Below are 19,047 nucleotides of genomic sequence, written 5' to 3'. Positions count from 1 at the left end.
ATTATTTGATTTACCTGAAATCTTATTAAAAATTTATCATGGATAAATACCCTTTAGTTTTCTCCCAACAAAAAATGGTTACTTTTTAAAGTTAATTACAAATATTTGAAGAAAAATAGAGCAACTTTCCCAGGAATCAAGAAGGGACAGGTACAGGTGCTGTGTGTTCTTAGGCACTGCATTCCCAATTACTTTGGGTTTCACAATAGTGTGTGAACGTATGAATGAAAAACCTAATCAGTAGTGTGGGAATTAAAGGACTCATCTGGTTCCAGTTCACTCAAGGTAATTTTCATTATCTTTGTGCAATGGAGATTGGTCCAAAGAAAATACTTGACAGCTTCTCTAGAATATATTTTTCTGAGATAGCAGTAAAAATACACTCCAGAGAATGAGGTGTGGTTTCAGATCCTGTTAGAGAAGAGGGCTGAAGTTGCATTGTCTGTATTCCTAGAAGAGTGCCTCAGTCACTCATTTAGTAAATATTATAAAAGAGGAAGGGAAATCTCATTGCCACATCAGCTGTTTAGAAAAAAAATCATCCTAAATTTATGAATAGGTTCAAGTCAACCAAAATTTGGTATAATAACCATCAATTTATTTTTATCAAGTTGTAATCATATTCCCCATATCTATAATTAGCAATCTATACACAGGTAGCTCTTTCGAAACACCTCTTATCACTGGTGTAATGTAAGTCTTTTCATATTCATACACATGGAACTGTAGGGATACCTGGCCTGAAGTTGATGAGGACAAACCAGCATCTCCCTACTTTATGGGAGATAGATGAAAAACTGGCTATATAGATGAAAATGGAACTGCATTTTTGTCTTGCTCTTTATCCCTATCTGCCTTCTTTTACAGAACTGATTGTAGCTTTTTAGCCTTTTTTTTGTTTTTCTTCCCTTTCTTCAGCATATATACAGGACTATGTTCCTCACCTATACTCATTTATATGTCATTGATTGTTCCTTTGGAGTTTTTTTCCTATATTTGATGATGTTCCTGACATTAAATACATAACATGTTCACTTAGATTATATTCACTTTCTTCAAACCTATTAAACTTCCAGCATTTCTCATTTCTCTATTTAGCCAAGACCATTAATATTTCCTGATAATTAGCTTTTTTTATCTTTTAATGTTTTCCTTGGTTTTTGTCAGCATTTTAGATCATTTTAGATGCTTTAGGTAATTTATTCTGGATGGAAGGATGGGATTTCTTTGTGAATAAATACTCCTGTTTGATCCAAGATTGAGAATCAATGATCTTCATGTCCTTGTCCTAAAACCTCTTCTGAGATGGTTCACTTTCTTGTAGTTAGAAACAAGCAATTTTTGTTTAGTAGATTAGGACCATTTAATGTATTTTGAAATTTGGAGGTTTTGGTGCATGTGTGAAATCAAATGATTGAAAGAATCCATAATACATGGATAATCAGCATTAATATTTCATTTGCATAAGTCCCAACAATTACATCCTTCTGTGAACCTTCCATATCTCTTCTACAACTCATGTGTATGCTTCGCAGTTTTTAATACCCTTTTTTTCTCTATGTCTGTTTACTCTGAGTTAAACCTTTCCTCTTTGGTATCAGATGTATCTTATCTTACTGCAGTCAGCCTAATAGGTGGTTGTTTAAAGTAGGATTCAGAATATGTTCTTAATACTTAGTAACATTGTAGGCTCAGATCAGAGTCTGGGGGTGAAATCAGAAAGTACAGGGGGCAAACAACAATATAAATGTTTCATAGAGGACTAGATATGTAAAGAGATATGGCCAATATAAATAACTTTCAGAGAAGGAATATTAAGCTTTCTTTTCAGAGATTAAGTTAATCTAGCTGTAGGAACAAGGTAGCATGTAATTTAGCAGAAAAATTGCCACCCACTTTCTAATGTGATTTCTTCTGAAACCTCTGAAGTTGCTGTTTGACACAGAGCAATGCTATGAAAAACTTGCCTGAAGTCTGTGCTGCCTTTTGAAGAATACTTGAAAAATCCTCATGCTTTCTGCTGCTGTGGGGGAGGAAAGGAGGAGCAAGAATATTAATTCAGCCTTAAGAGGTTTCACATATCCCACAGGAGAGTAAAGTGATTCTAATTTAATTGCTGCTGCTCAGATAGGTAGCTCAAGACATCCAGTATTGAAGGCTTATCTCTGACCTTTATGTTGACCACAGTGATTAAGTTGGAAAGCCTTTAAATTTTAAAATGGAGAAGAGATACAGAATGTGAATTGCAGAGAAAGAGAAAATATAGAGCTGCATAATTTGTGTGTCACCAGCACTGTGTAGCTAAATATTTAAGTCAATTCGAGAAAGTGGTGGTTTTTTTTTAATTTCCATTTTCTCTTTTTGCATTTCAATGCATTAATGGTATTATTTTCTATCTAGTTATTTCATGCAAATTCCTAAACCCCAGAAGAATCCTGTAGCTATTTGCTGAGGTTATTTAATGAACCAGCAATGCATAAGTAGTATGTGGGTTGAATCAACAACACTCATCTTAAGCATGATATGAATTAAGATGACTTCAGGCTCAGGCTTAAAATTGGTAAAGGACACTTATAGTAAAGGAACAGTGATTAGGAGCCACAGGTATATTTAGGATTGAAAACCATCGAAGGATCACAGAAATAAAATCAGTTGCTACAGACAATTACTACTAAGTAATTGCTGGCTACGTCATTGTGAGCCATTTGAGACCACGATTTTGTGATTCAGGGAACCATGGGCCAATTAGGAATATTTAAGGAGCCTGAAATATGTTTTACAAAGCAAGACCTAAAATGAAATACAGACGTGTATATAACCTTTTCTTCTTGTCTGTAAATTTCTGTTCCTTCATGAAAAAGAACCTGAATGCCTGACAGATACATGTAAAGCATCTATCACAGTAAATACATTCCTCAAATCTTATTATGCTCAAGTATAATGCTTCTTTCAGAAGTCTGATTTTTTTATTTGCCTGTTTTCACTTTATGTGCTGTTGGAGTGGTTAGATTGGTTAAAAGAAGAGTTTATTTACTTGAAGGGCAGTCATTCTCTTTCACCTTTCTTGTTCTGCTGTCCCGCTTATTGTTTTTCACATTTTTGACCACTCTGTTGTGTTGTTCATACAATTCTTCTGTCTGTTTCATCTAAATGTCATTCTGTATTCACTCACTGTATTTTGTTTTATCAGTAAGAATGAGACATTTTGACAAGGTCACCATGTATGGCATGTCAGAAAGCTGCATTTTCTTCCAGTCTGGGATGATATCATCTCACTGATGTTCCCTAGTCTTATGGTAGTGAGGTTTCTATTGATATTTCTTGATAATTTGTTATTTAATAGAACCTGACCTATCCTAATGTGGTGATTTGGATACGCAAAACAATGCCAACTATGAGTAGAACATTATATCTCTGGGATATGGGAAGGATTGTCCTTGCTACAGAAGCTGTATTTCAGTTCTAAACTACGCTTATTAGGGAAGTAAAGCTAATGAGTGTGATCTTTGCTATAGAAAGTTAGGTGATCTTTTGGACACTCTGGAAGACCACTGAACTGTTTAAATATAAGGAGGAAGACCTTGAATTTAGCTTCATCTTTAGAAAAATAGCAGGAAAAGAGGAAATACTTCCACAGAGATGGTATTGCCAATTTAGCAGATACTAATACCAGACTTCATATGAGGGGAAAATTGTATTTCTTGAAATAAAATACATGTCTTTCACTCACACTGTCTTACATTTGGAAACCCTGAAATGAGCGTGTGTCTGTAAGGAGTCTGTCCAGCAGTCAGGGATCCTTCCTGCTTGCATCCAGATAAATGGTCCAGAATCTGCTCCAATAGCATGGAGAGTGTGGGATGACAGCTGTCACATCTTCCTCACATCTGTTGTGTTCTTCATATGTTGGCCCCTCTTTCCAGGTTTTGTATATGCCTTTTTTACTTTTATGGACCTTCCAACAACCTCTCTGTCCTTCCCAAGCTCTTTGAGTCATCACTCTTCACAGTTTGTCTGCAAGGCCATCTTGTGAAGCTACATGTTGGCCTGTGGTCTTGGTGACCTGATAATCCATGTGCCATTAGAATAGGCCAGTCTAATACACCCTTTCCTCCTATATCTTTCCTTCTTGTGCTCTAGCATAAAAATACTCCCATTCATTCTTCATTCACCCTTTTCTATTGAAATTCTCTACAAAGGTAGAGGGTAATGACAGTAGTTTGTTTCCTTTTGAAATTAATATAATTGGGAAACACTCTCACCTAATAAACAAGCTCTAATTTCTTCTTGTGTTTTTATGACACTAAAAGGGCTTTGTTTTTGAGTACTTATTCAGTATTATAACCCAAATTCAAATATTTGATTGAGGTATTAATTGAAATAGAGATCTTGGTATGTAGATTGGGGGTAGCTTTAGGAAATTTCATGCTGCTATGGAGCAGATTAATCTAACCCCTGTAGACCCAGCTTTGTTCAGCTGTAGCTGCTGCTATGTAAACACTTAATATGAGTAGTGATTGTAAGATTATTAACTACAGACAAAAGCAATTATTTTAGGGTCACTTATCTTAATCAATAGTTCTTGCACTGTTCAAACTCATCTCCTCCTAATGTAAATGGACTGAGACAAAAACCCATGGACATGCCTGAACTTACCTCTCTAACAGTATGTGCTTCAGGGCAGGGGTAAACTGTTGTTCAGAATGCAGAGACCTCAACTGCCAACCCTGTAAAGACACCAAGCTAAAAAAATGCTCATGGATTGTTTTTTTCTACACTGTCACCACCAGTCTTTAAAATCCAGGAGATGGATGATTTAGACATATAGGAAAAAAGTACCCTTAATATTATGCCACCCCCTGTGATTATGTGGTATCATATTTACACAAAAGTGTAACAAAGCAGCTACTGAAGGAATTTCTTGAGCAAAATGTGGCCCCATTATCCTAAATAATTACCTTTAGTTGCTCTTTTCTTTTCACAATTATTAATTTTAAAGAAGAATGTATCTGCTTAAACAGAAAATGTACACAATGGTGCAAATATATTGTTTGATATGGTACAAATATTTGTTTCAGGTTTGTTTTTCACTCAGCTTTGCCACTGAAACAGACATTTAAGGCGAAAGAGGTTTTATAGATAATTGAAAATATTAAAAAGAAAAATGTAAATATAATTTCTTCCACTATAAGAGCTTCCCAGTGCTGAAAAACATTGTCTCCAAAGAGCAGAGTTGGTCTTCACACTTAAATAACCCCAAAGTGTGATTTCAAATTAGGTTAAAAAGTGTTTGAGTGCAATGTTGCCTGCTTATATTTGATATTTTGTTGGATTTTCTGTATGAAAGCCCTGTTCTCTTCTTAAAAGCTTCAGATTCTCAAGATTGCTTTTTAAACCTCAGCAATACCAATACTGTGAAAGTATTTATTGTGTTGCATTTTTGCTGTTCAATGTACATCATGTGTTGTTGATTTAGATTGAGATGAAAGAAGGCTGAATTTAAAATTGTTTCTTAGTCATCTCTGTGAAAGACTGATATGTTTATGGTACTGAGGGATAACCTACTGTATTTAAATGTGCAACTGTAAGGCAAAAAATTTGTTATCTTAGGTAACTTCATTAGGATCAACAAATTCACAGTCCTTATGACTGCATGCATACAGACTTCTAGTCTGCTGGCATAATTTCTGACAGTTAACATTATCTTTGCAAATCTAGAACACGTTGCAGTGTTATACTGTTGATAGCAGTGTTATACTGTTGATAGCAGTATGATCAACATATTGAGATGGTAGTCTTTCCATTTTATGGGTGTTGGAAGATAAACTAGGTTCTTCAGAGTCACATGAAGCTGCAGAATAAGGATAGGAGTATGGTTCTAGGGCCTGTTAACAGAGTTTTATCCTATTTCAGGAAGGTTAAGAAAATTTACAATATTATGTATTTCTCAGCAACTGCATCATACAGCAGCCTAAACCCATCACAAGCAACAACTTTTCCTGGCTCTCATGTGCAATTTTAGTAATCTCCTGTTTCCTTTTCCACAGGAGTGTGGTTGTACCAGTGAAGAAACCCCCTCCGGGTAGTCTGGCTGTTACCACCGTTGGAGCTGCCACAGCTGGGAGCGGGCTGCCACCGGGTAGTACACCTAATATATTTGCTGCAACAGGAGCTACACCAAAAAGTATGATTAATACAACAGGTATTGTCCTTAAATATTCTTGTGACCCTCATTTTGTCTTTGTTTTGTTATCTTTTGTGGTGTTTTGTTTTTTAATCATCTTTGTGGTGGTGTTGTGGTTCCAAAATAAAATCTGGAAAGGTTAAACCTTGGCCTTTATTAGAGACAGTGTTTTTTCTTGGTCTCTATTTATAATCTTTGAGAGTGCACAATGGACTTACACAGCCTTAAATTCATAAATAGCCTCAATATTGTTTTATAAGTGTTGTTTAGAATTGAAATGAGCTAACTTTTCCAGTGCTTTGCAGTATAGGATGTTCACGTGATACATACCAATTAATCCCTCCTTATATATCAAAGAAAGTAGAGACAAGTAGCTACTTAATAAACAGATTGTAGATTCTAAAGGGTGAATATTTTGGACAATTACTATTTGTCAGTGAAAATTATGCTCTTTTTGGAAGGTTTTTTAGTAAGAAACTACTTAATTTAACTAAATTCATACCTTATCAGTAGTTATTTCTTGTGACCTATGGGAGGAAGACTAGCCCTTCTTAATGAGATTCTCTATCATGAAGGAGCCTATTGGCAGTGGAGACTGGTTTCCATTGAGAAAGGAATCCTTACTGAGAGCAACAGATATTTAACTTAAACTCCTTTGAAATATCTGGCTATAGTCTTTTTTCTTTCTAAAAAAAGCAAAAGCACTTGAGAAAAGTTGTGAAAAGGATATCACAACTTCAGTCAAGGGTTGAGAATGTGAAAATCTCTCTGGGGTTGCAGCAAACAGAGGGGGACGCTTTTGGCATCCTTCTGCTTTATGGACTAATATGAGCTCAGTTTTTTTCTTTCCTTTTGCAGATTACCTTTAATACTGGTAATACAACTTTTGATTATTTTTTTAAGGATAAAAAACAAAAAGAGCTTAAAATCTAACTTTCCTGAGGCAGATGGGAGGAATGAATACTCTGAATAATGTTATTGCTTCTCTCACCAGCTCCATTTGTGTAGACTCTTCTGTTAATCTAATGGATTTCTTCTTACATATTCTTATGTCGTGCAAAAAATATCTTGCACTGGCAACCTTGTTTTCCAAATGATACTGAATAGTAGTAAGGTGTTCAGTCTTCTTACTGATTAAATATTTGAACTATTTTGGCTGGAACATAGTAGCCCTTCTTTGTAAGTAACTGCATTTTAAAATCAGTCATTTGCCTAACACTGTTCTTAGTAGAGGGCAGTATTGCAGAAGCCATGGTTCAGTCACTGTGGATTAAAGACTCCTTTTTTTTGACAGATCTTGCAGTTTATTTTTTTTTCATTTATGAAATTGTTTTTGATCCTAATCTATGGATTAGCTTGATCAAATGAAAAGTACTGATTTAATGGAATCTCAGCAAGTGTGAGGTTTAATTAGAACTATATATGTATTGAATTCTGTAGTAAATCATTATATGAAGTTTTGGAGATTTTTTAAGTTTTATATTAACATTTTAGAAATGCTAATCATATTAATGAAAGCTAAAGAAAAGTAGTATCCCATTGAAAATATTTAAATAAATATTAGATTAAAATGCTCATTTTGCCATTTTTAATTAAGCTATACCTATGATAGTCAAAACAGTTACTCGTGTTAGTTTTGTCATGTATGTCAGTTTTTGAGACATATAGACTATCTAAAAGCTTTCTGGTTTATGTACTTTTAATCTATGAAATATCTATGTTATTAATTATTTTAAAGTAGTGTATAGAATTTAATTCATCAGCACCATTTTTTTTTATTTTGTTATGATAGAAAGGAAACAGAATGCTATTTCTTAGAAACACTAGATGTCCCCCCAAACCTATTTACAGATGTTTTTACAGTATGTCACAGATACTGTAGAAATACATATAGAAATAGTTATATCGATGTGATGGGTAGCACAATCTATAAAGTATATTTTGTGCTGGACTTATGTGAAAAGTGGTTTTCTTTCAGTTATTCGTGGCTTATAGTTGGTGTTTATGTTCCTTCTACCATTGCTGTCACTGTCAATTCATGTCATGACTTAATGAGATGTATGTTACTAAAGTCCTTTAGCCCTGTGAATGCATCTTTGGGGAAATAGGTTTTCCTCCTTCATATTTTTATGTAAGAAACTGGCTTGATAGTTTCTTAGACTAGATTTCTGTCATTCATATCCTGATTCTTACTTCCATGTTAATCCAATAGTCCTAGGTCTGCTAGATCTTCTGGAAGCTTAGCTGGTTGAACAACTTAGCAACTGCATTTTTAAACAAGCTTCATGAAGAAAATGTCATTTTTGGAAGGAAAAGGGAATAAACAATAAAAATATGCATATATGAATAAAATAAGTGAATAAGTACACAAATGGACACAGAGACATATATATATGTGAAGGCTTAATCTTTCTTGAGATATCTTATTCTCAGTTAAGCTGCTGTGATTCCTTGATTCGGAGAGAAAGCCTACCTTATATTTTTGTATTTCTTAGTGTGTTTGAGTACATTTTGAATTTCTATTTAATCCAAATCAGATCATGCAGTGTAAACCACAATCCATCTCCCAATCCTGTTATTAAAAAAACTTCCAAATCAGTTCCTAACCTAAATCCTGAACCTCACCAGCTACTTTAGTGTCAGCAAGCCCAGTAAATCCTGCTTGCATTTTGACAGTGTTTTGAATTTAAAAGTTCTTAAATTATCTAGTCAAAATTGCAATCTTTGTCTTTTTTTTCAATAAAAAATAGCTAAAGACAAATTAAAAAAAAAAAAAAAATTGTTCCTGCTACCAGAGTATTTTTCACACTTACCAGCATTTAACCTCTACTTCACTGCTGGCTGACTGCTTAAGCAGTTAAGAAACCATTAATGCTTTGTAGATTTCTGAAGGAAACTGAAAAATAATATATACCTGTGTAATGCAAAGGACAGTGATCTATATACTGCTAAAACTGACCAGAAACAAGGAGTTAACAATTATAATTTTTGAAAATTGCCAGGATAATGTCATTGATCTCAAAACTGGGGTTCTTTAGCCTTCATTGCTAACTAGGATAAATCTTGTTGCCTGCCAGGCTCTTCTCTGGTAGCATTGCAGTCCCTCAGGCTTTGAATTCCAAGTCCAAGACTGTTTGTAGCCACCTCTCTTGCAGTGGTGTGTTGCAGAAGGACTGTGCAGAACAGGGACAGCATTTATCACAGCACTCTCACTGTTCATGGCCTTTCTGAGCCTTTGCTGGTTTGCCTCAGAGAGGCTGAGCTCACAGCACCGTTTCAGCAAACATGATAGATTGGCATTCAGAGTCTAAGTTTAGCCCTTAGCTCTGACCCAGATCACTTAAAGTATAAATGTATGCTCTGTGTGCATCGTTTTTTTCTGGGCAACTGTTCACAACCCATTGAAACGATGCCCTCACTGCCCTCCTTACTTTTAAGATCTTACAATTCTCCTTGACTCAAGGAAGGAAACAGAAAAATTGTAATTAGAGTCTAAATACTCCTCAGACACCAATTTCCCCCATTTCTTCCTGAAGTGATGTACATTTTCTATCTTCCCTGTCATTTTTAAATTTCTATTTTAGCTTCTGCCTGTAGTTGCAATTGGGCAGCTAAATGTGCATATACATTTTAAGAAATAGTTAAAGTTTTATTCTCCATGCAAGCTCACATTAACTACACCTTTGTTTTGGAAAGATCTTGCTTTACAGTATGATCTAAAATTATTTTCAACTTTGGAATATAGTTTGGGAATAGTGGAAATGAGGTAAGGCTTTATGTTGCCAGATTTTAAATAGATTTCATGCTTATTATTTTTATACCAGTAAAGTTAAGGTATTGATTTTTTGATAACCACATGGAAGAGGTTTTCACTCTTTTAGAATTAATAACATTATTTCCATACTTAGAAGTAGATTAATAATACAAGGACTATTTTAAAAGTTTTGTTTCATAAGACTGAATTAAGGTTTGTGTTTTTTGGGGGACAGGTGCAGTAGACTCAGGATCTTCTTCTTCCTCTTCGTCATCCAGCTTTGTGAATGGTGCTACCAGCAAAAATCTGCCAGCTGTCCAAACTGTTGCTCCAATGCCAGAGGATTCAGCTGAAAACATGAGGTACACAAGTTCTATCTTTTAATATTAATTATAATTCCTCTTCCCAAATCACTGTAAAAAAAACATACTCATTTAGAGTGCTTTACTATAGTTATACATGTGCTACAGTATATATACTTTTTGGGTACCAAGGATTTGAGCAAGTGTTTGCTCAAATAACACTTAACTGAAAAGTCTGAGATTTTCAACTGAAGGGTCTAACTTGTTCAAACTATGCCAGACACTAAAACTTCATTAAAGGGTTTTTTTGGGTTTTTTTGGGTTTTTTTTGGTTTTTTTTTTTCAGTTGGCTGGTTTATTTTCTTTATTCAGTAATGATAGTACATATTAGAAAGTAAGAAGTTTGGTAATGGTGCACTGGGCAGTGGAGGGAGACACTCAATCCCTCCTGAGCAAACGAAGGCCAGCGTTAAACTGGAGAGGACAAAACCAGACATGTATTTGAAAAGGATGATAACAATTTTACTTGTTCTGGAGTACTCTGTAAATACTGTGGAATTTATGAGGCTGACACACTGCTGACTGTGATATGACATTTACATTTACTTAAAGCCATTTTAAAACTGTGAAGTTTGATAAAATTATAATCATCCTCTTTTCTAAAGAAGCTTACAGAAAGTTTCAAAACCAGGTGTAATTTGACATTATTCAGCTTCTATTGTGAAATTTTCTTACAATCATGGTCTCTGTTTTTTTCACAGTATCACTGCAAAGCTTGAAAGAGCTTTAGAAAAGGTGGCGCCTCTCCTGCGAGAAATTTTTGTTGATTTTGCCCCTTTCCTATCTCGAACATTATTGGGTAGCCATGGACAAGAGCTGTTGATTGAAGGTATTGTTCTGTTATGAGGTTATATTATTTTAGCTATTATTTATATGGTATGAACAATCTTTTATTTTCACTAGACTTTGTATAACTATTTTTGACAAATTAATTAATCAGTTGTAAATACATTTTAACTTCAGTTCTTTGCATTTAATTTCATTTAAAGTTACAAGTGATACCTGTTATACCCTTCTATACCCCTGAGATGCTCTGTAATGATACATTCTGGTACAAAATAATCTCCATAGTTCACCTTTCTCTCCTCCGAATAATTCAGTGCTTCAGCTTTGAGAAAGTAGTGAAAATGCAATTAAATGTGTAAACTACTCCCACAGAAGAAAATAAGAAGACTATGCTCCAACATTATTGTTGCCCGTATCTATATTTATTAGGGCTGTTTTTTCCTCAGGCAGGCCTAGAGGGGGGAATAAAAACAGACAAATTTTAAAGAAAAGTATCCGTGACCATTTTCAAGGATTTTTATGGGGCTTATGTGCTGTCTTTACTGCTTCACAGTTAGAAAATTTGCCTCATAAATGAGGCAGGAAGTAATGCAGAAGTTATGCAGAGCATGCAAATTTGGCAAGCTCATGAAGAAAGCAATCAATCAGTACTAGTGCAGCTAAAATAGTGAAGGGGGAATTTACATGAGCATGCACAGGTCATGTATTCAGAGGATTATATTTAGCCAAGTAAACTTTTTCCTTTCAGGATTGTTCTGACACACAATATTGCTGTTCATTGAGAGGAAAAAGTCTCATTCTGACAAGGCTTATAGTATGCAAAGATCTACACAGAAAAAATACAGTTTTGTATTCAAATTCCAAACCCCCTTCTATTATACATGTGTTTTACCTTAATATTAGTGTACAGTTTTTCTATGTTAATTCCATGATTACATCTCACAGCGCTGGGTCTTGTTACTAGAAATATTTCCATCTTGTAAATGAAATTTTCTAGAACCTTTTTTTCTTTTGTCTTCTTATTGTTTAATAATACCAAGGAATTGTATAGTAGTAGCTTAGAGTACTCAGAAGCTTCAGGTATTTTTTATTGTTAATCTTATGACTTGCGATTAAGTTGCACTTCTCACTTAATGACACCTAATTTAATGGTCTGAGATTCACATTGAGATGACTATAAGATAATTTATGGGCTACATTCTTAATTCTCATTTCAGTGAAGTTGGTTGCAAAATTTGTAGCCGTATTATCCTTTTCCATTTGCCAATTGATTAATTACACTATAGGTTTTACAAAAATATGGCTAAAATTGTCTTGAGTCTTGATTGTCTTAAATTTCCCGAGTTCTTTTACTGTTTAAAAAAATTCTTCATTGGTGTCATTCTGCTTTTGTCTTTTTGTCAGATCCATAGTGTGAACAAGGCTATAACAGTTCCCAGGATATGACAAAGACTGAAATGCTAGAGGTCACAGGAATCTCACAACTGTACAGCCATATTTAATCTCACTGTTTATCCATAGAGAAACATGTTTTGTTGGATTGGTTTTGGCTTGTAGCATGTTTCTGATGCTTCTGCTTGGAGTGTCATTCCATATTTTGCCCCTATTTTGCTCCCTGTGTATGACTTAGCCACCCAATTTAGAATCAGAAAACTGTTCAAAAACAAAACACTGAGTTCCAAAACAAATAACGTCCTTTCCATAATTTTTCTATAAAGTTTTTTCTCACCTTCTCTTCAATCACTCTCTCATTCCTGATTTCTGAAAACCAGTCCTTTCTTCCCAAGATATTGAAATAGAAATCTGGGAAGTAAAAAAAAATACAAGAATACCAATAGATTTTTACTATGAGACTTAAATTTTTCTTTTCTAAAATACTTGGGCCTTTTTTCTTCTTAACAGGGGATTCAGAGTTACTTTTATAGTCATTGTGTACTTCTGATCTTTTCTTTCTTCATTGCCTCTATGAGACCCTTTTTCTCAACTGAACTCTTCCCTACTTAAGATGCCTTTGAAAGAGGCTTCAAAATTCCATCTTATTCTGGTACCTGATTTGCTTTGAGAAGTTTCCTGTCATTCCTTAATGAAAGCAGTAATTTTGAAGTATTTGAAAGTACTGTCCAGGTAATGACTCAAAAAAGGAGGGGTTTAGTGGTGTTATTCAGGATATGAGAGTGCATAGAATTCCTGTGGGGTTTGATAATTGAAATTTGTTTTTATTTTACTGGCAAGTAGTAATTAACTTGACACTTTTATATGCAATGGTTTAATTTGCTACTTTATATGTTAAGGTTTTAGTTATAAGAATCAAAAAGGAGCAAATAAACTTTCTTTAATTAAGTCTTAAGGCACTTGTCTGTTTTTCAAATTGATCACCATAGAAATATCTGTTGTGTTCTATGAAGGATGTACTTTCAAGCTTAACATAATAATACCGTTCCTTCTTTGCTGTTTTACAAAACCTCATTATGTTATGAAGGTTTTCCCTGATCATATTTTAGTAAAATCAGAATATTGTCAGACGTCCTTGATGCCCTGTGCTTTTTCCTGAGGCTTTTTCTAGTGCTCTTGTGCATGTGTGTGTGTAAGAAATGCTAAATCATTTTCAGATTTGGTAAGAATGTACACAGCCTTGTAGCTGACAGCATACTGAAGAGCACAAAATAAAAGGAAGCAGAAAACAAAATTGATTTTAAACCTTCTAAAACTGGTTAATCATGCAAATATTCCAGAATATCTGATGCTTTATGATAGCTGTTGACGATATATTTTTGGAAATATGTATACAACTTAGTTATGATTCCACCTTTTTTGTAGTAGTTCAGCTGCCTCAAACCTTTGGTGAAAAATCTTGAAGTCATATCCTTTTGCGTCACACTTCATCATCATTCTGTCCCATGGGACACTGGCTCATCTGTTGTTTGAGTAAATTATGTTTAATGTCTTAGTGCCTTCCTAGCTTTTGATTGGGGTTGAGATGAACAGGCTGCACTGATTTTCTTAGTCTAGACCAAAAACTTCGGCCGCTAATACTTGAAATTATTAATTCCTCTTGTTCTGGTAATTCCTGAATGTGACTGGTAATAGAGGAACCCTATCAAGTAGTAATCTGACATTGCAGAATATATTAAAAGGTAAAATTCCTCATCTATTTACCATACTAAAATTACTAAATTACTGAAATCATTACTTGCTCCTATTTCTAAAACAAATTCTTTCTTTAAAGTATCTTACACTCCACTGAATTTCAAACGTTTCATCAACTTCTCACAATATTTTATGAGTAGAAAATATTGTCAGTGATGAGTTAAAAGGGACCTTTTTGCATTTGAATACAAATAGCTTCAAACAGAGTATACCAGAACCAGCTCAACACTGCTGTGGTTTGTCAGCTGAGGTTCTTCCGATGCCTCCGAGAACAGAAGTTGCAAAGGTTAAAATGGTCCGTACAGAATCTAATTGGAAACAAACATGCAGTATGTGTAGGCCACATATTTGAGCTTAGCAGAGCTCATTGTGGAGCTCCATTTAACACTTGCACAGATATGTTTTCGCTAACTAGTTTCCATATGGTCTGCAAATTCCCTCCATGTAAAGTGCATGACAACATTCTAGCTTTTAGGTGAAAATGTTACAGGCAAGTGTAATCTGATCTGTAGCTGAAAGAAAAGCTATATCCTCTTTTTGTCAAGCACAGATGGCTAAAAGTATTTCCACTACAGCTATTCTTGGAGTGTCTGGAACTGTAAGAATAGGTCCACGACTGAAACGCAGGCACATAGAATGCTCTCCCTTCTCTTGAGTGAAGTACCAAAGGAACTTCACTGATGCTTTTACTTTGCTGTATCATTAGCTGGGTAGAAGGTCAGCCAGGTAGCCCTTCTCCAAAGGATCTTTGAATTCCTTGCTGTACATTTGATATGTTTCTGATACAGGCACAATTAAAGTCAGATGACAGAGAGAATGTTTTTGTGCTGATAGGAGCAGGATCTGCTTCTCCTCATTAACTCACCACATGGTCCTATGAAAATATTCAGTAGAGGTGGTGATGGACTGGCTTTGTATCGTGTTTGACATGAGTCTTCTTGAAACAATTGAAAAATTGCTCAAAGCGTTCCTTTGGAAACCACAGATAGACCTTGGGTGCTAAATGACACTACTCTAAAAGCTACCCAAGACCTCAAGTGTGACATCACTGTGGCATCTACCTATACTGGCACAATAAGTTTCTGATTTTTTTGAAGAATACTGAATTTTGTATTAGGAAAAACAGGAGAAGCATTTTCCTTCAGGTACTGTGGTAATCTGGAAATCCCTTATACATTCTGGGCAAAATTTACTTTCTTGGAGCTTAACATGTCCCTTGTGTTTCTCTTAGAAAATTTTCAGAACCTTTGTATTCCTGTGTTCAGGAGCACAGATGCTGTAAAGTAGAAAAATGCATGTTCTTGAAGAACTTCTTTCTTCCCTGTACATATTATTCTCTCATTTTTTAATCTCACTCTGCCACATCCAAACATTTTAGTTTACATGTCCAGGCATACTTTCTTCCAACTAACTAAAAATATGGTAATTGCTCTACCAGTCTGTAGGATAGCATGGAGCCAACATTTTGAACAAAATAAAAGAATTAATTAATATTAGCAAATAAGAGGGGAAAGGAATAAATAAATAATTTTATTATTTTAAAATTTGTATTAACTCAAATTAACAGCAAGTAAATAAAACCTTAAGCTATTCATGTTGCTGAAATGTCTATAATCCAGTATTTTGTCTCATTTTGCTATTTTTATTAACAGTCTTTTTTATAGTGTTGAATTGTTCCTGGCAAAACTAAGTGCTTAGGTGAAGATACACAAAATGAGAAACAAAAGCATTACATTGGAGAGATATGTTGAATAATTTTCTGGACTAACAAAACCTCAACAAAAAGCCAGATTTCAACATAGCCAGATGCTGAGTCCAACTTCTAGGAGCAAAGAACAGAGATTTAGGATCCTAGGAGATCCTCCTAGGATCCTAGGAGATGAGGGACAGAGCCATGCAAAGAATGGAGGGATTGCCAAAATAATTGGGATGTTTGGCTCCCTTGGCTCATTGCTGAGGCAGCAAAGACTTGTCCAGTGCCTTGGAAGAACAGATGAGTGATTTAATTTCTGTGCATAAGTTTGGTTAAACTCCCACTATCTTGTTCCGTAGTCAGCACTTCAAGAATGATGCACACACTGCAGAGGTATGAAGTACTATGTTAGGAGCTTGATATGTTCAGTATATCAAAAAGACATAAAAAGAAGCTAAATACTACAGGAGGCCTCAAAGTTTCCATCAAGAGACTGTCTAATGAGGGTAAATATGATTTGAAAACTTTAATAGCGCTTACCCTTAATTATTGTGATTGGCGTTACTTGTAGTCATTATGACTATTTCAAAATTTTTTTCTAAATGTAGTCTTCAATCCAACTTCTCCAGAGGAAAAATGTCATGTATTTGCTGAATGCTTTTGGAACTGCTTTGTGACTTTTGAGCATGTGAATCACCGTTTTCTCTGTGGCACATCGTGGAAGGAATGATAGTCTTCATAGGCCTTAATTTGCTTTAACTTTGTCATGACTGCATTTTTTCACATGGTGATAGACAGGTGTACTTCAATGTCAGCTAGCCACCTGCAGAAATTAGTAAAAAAATCGGTGGGCTTTTTCCTTGTTCTGCACCTGACTGCATCTTGACTATGGGTGCAGTCAAGAATATGTTATTTTCCCTTGAGGCATCAAAGATGGTCAATGCCTATGCCACTTTATGAAATAAGCCTTTCTTCTGATTTTTTATATGTGTGATCATGTGTGTATATATATAAAATGATTTCCATTTTTTATATAAGTTCTTTAATCATTACCTTGAAGCTCATTTTAGTATGAGGCATTTTCTCTGCATAATGAGTTTGTCTTTTCAGGGAAGCCTCATGTAAGCTTATGCAAGCTCTAGTAGTGTCTCAGATTTTAGAGATCTCTTGCATTATATGACTGCATAAGTATATACTTACTTTAATCTGATTTTTTTGAGAACATGAAACTTATGTTACTGTTCTGGGTGAGGAGGCTCAGCCTTTTAGTCTCTTGATAACTTTTCAATGCGTTGGCTGGTTTCAGCCAGTTTAACAGAGGTTGCTTAAAAGATGTTCTTTTTACACAGTATTCCCAAATATAAACCTCTGTTTATAAAAAATATACCATATCTTGGGTTAGGGTATGTATTTCTCACTCACCTTCAGTATTTTCTCTGCACTATTATTTGGTGTATGCCATCATTGTTTAGTAAAGGAATGGAAAACTGAGTAGTAACTCAAAATAATCTCACCTGATTCATGTGTAATATACTATATCATGTACTGTGTTGGTGCAATACTGTGGGCATTGCAGCATAAGGAGCAGGAAAGCAATTGATAAAGCAGGACTATAGGAGCAGTAGGACCTCAGCCTTATTCGACATCAGGGAACCCCTGCTGGAAATCAAGGTGATTGTTAAAACTTTCTGTGCAGGGGTCAGGCCAGTGTCATTTGCAATAGGTGTCTCCCTGGACATGATCTCTCTGTTCAGTAAGGATGAAGAATCTTATGCATTATTTGGTTGCATTTGGTCAGGAACTCTGAATTGATTTCCAAGGCTAGGTTCATAATGCACTTCTTTGCTGTGCTACATGCCACTCCTTTCCTTGTGCCTACAGTGACTAGTGTACCTTCTTCTCTGTCTAGGAAGAGTTGATGCTGCATGTTTAGCACAGTGCAGTTAAATTCACTGAATTTCCTAACCCAGTCCTCTGTAAGACAGTTTTCCTGACTTTGTGGTAGTAGGATTCCTATTCACAGACTACTTTTTTTCTTCACTATAAAGACTTCCAGAAAGATCCCAGAAAAATTGTCCTACTGTCTGAAATTAGTCCCTTTTTAGATAATGAGGTTGGAATAATAATGATTTATCAATAATGCTTTTATTCAGTAAGTTAAAGTTTGTGTTTTCCTTTTTAGCTTTAAGAAATTCTGCAAGCAATTTGCAAAATTAGGTTTTTACCATTACGAAAACCATAGGTCATTTTGAAACAGGGCATGAAATCCTCCAGTAGATGGAATTTAAAATCCTACTGCTGATTGAAAACCTGCCTGCACACATTGTAATCCATTCATAAGCAGCAAAAAGAGAAAGTTCATGAATTTCAAACTGATGTGCTATTTATAGGCATGTCAGAAATTTGTTTTACTAAATTCTCTGTCTAGGGTTGATATGATTAGCTCCTAGTCTCTGACTGAAAGGCTCCACAGTGTGCTCATGTTTCTGCACACACTTTGGGACTGATCATGGGTTTTACTAAAAAACATCAACAAGTCAGGCACACATGAAGACAGAAAACAACACCAGTTTTCCAGAAGACTACATGGAAGGAATAAAGAAATGCTGAAGGGCTAAATGGGTATTCAAATGTGCCTATTTATTTACACCTACTCCACAGAGTCAAGGTTCAAAGCTTTGCAACTTACAGAGTAGGTTACTAGTGACAAGACAGATGACAATTCAGACAGCTGAAGTGCAGGTGCCACAAGAAAAGTCTCTATTATTTACCCACACTGAAATCTTCAAACTATAATGACCCCAACACAAGTTACAGAACATTTTTCCTTCACATAATATTCCTTTATGACATCATTAAAGGGATATCATTGCAAACACCAGAAAGAGGATACACATTCATTCAATTTTGATTTAACTCTTGATTTACTGAAGTTCCTGTGTGCAGAAGTATGTACTGAGCAGATGTTTAACATGGCAGGAAACATTATAGATCAGAGATCCAGATAGCAACTAGGAAATGCATAGCATCTGGCACCTTTTTGAAAGTAAACCTGCCAATAATTAATTACACATATGAGCCACTCTATCCCTGTCTAATGAGTTGGACACTTACTAAGATG

General features: G+C 35.1%; 1 protein-coding gene across 9 annotated transcripts in view; it reads left to right on the top strand.

Annotated features, from left to right (window-relative positions):
• The window catches only part of NBEA (neurobeachin), a 452,703-nt gene that overhangs the window by 176,148 nt on the left and 257,508 nt on the right, over window positions 1-19,047 (top strand). For 8 of the 9 annotated variants that reach the window (XM_064409011.1, XM_064409015.1, XM_064409017.1 and 5 more), the window contains 3 exons: window positions 6,048-6,202; window positions 10,174-10,300; window positions 11,002-11,129. In XM_064409011.1, the coding sequence (XP_064265081.1) occupies window positions 6,048-6,202; window positions 10,174-10,300; window positions 11,002-11,129 (410 nt within the window). The remainder of the gene's footprint in view (window positions 1-6,047; window positions 6,203-10,173; window positions 10,301-11,001; window positions 11,130-19,047) is intronic. The other variant, XM_064409014.1, reaches the window with a different exon arrangement.

Source organism: Passer domesticus, chromosome 2 (assembly GCF_036417665.1).
Source record: "Passer domesticus isolate bPasDom1 chromosome 2, bPasDom1.hap1, whole genome shotgun sequence".
Taxonomy (NCBI): Eukaryota; Metazoa; Chordata; class Aves; order Passeriformes; family Passeridae; genus Passer; species Passer domesticus.
The sequence above is the reverse complement of the archived record's forward strand: the minus strand, read 5'-3'. Positions and strand labels throughout refer to the sequence as shown.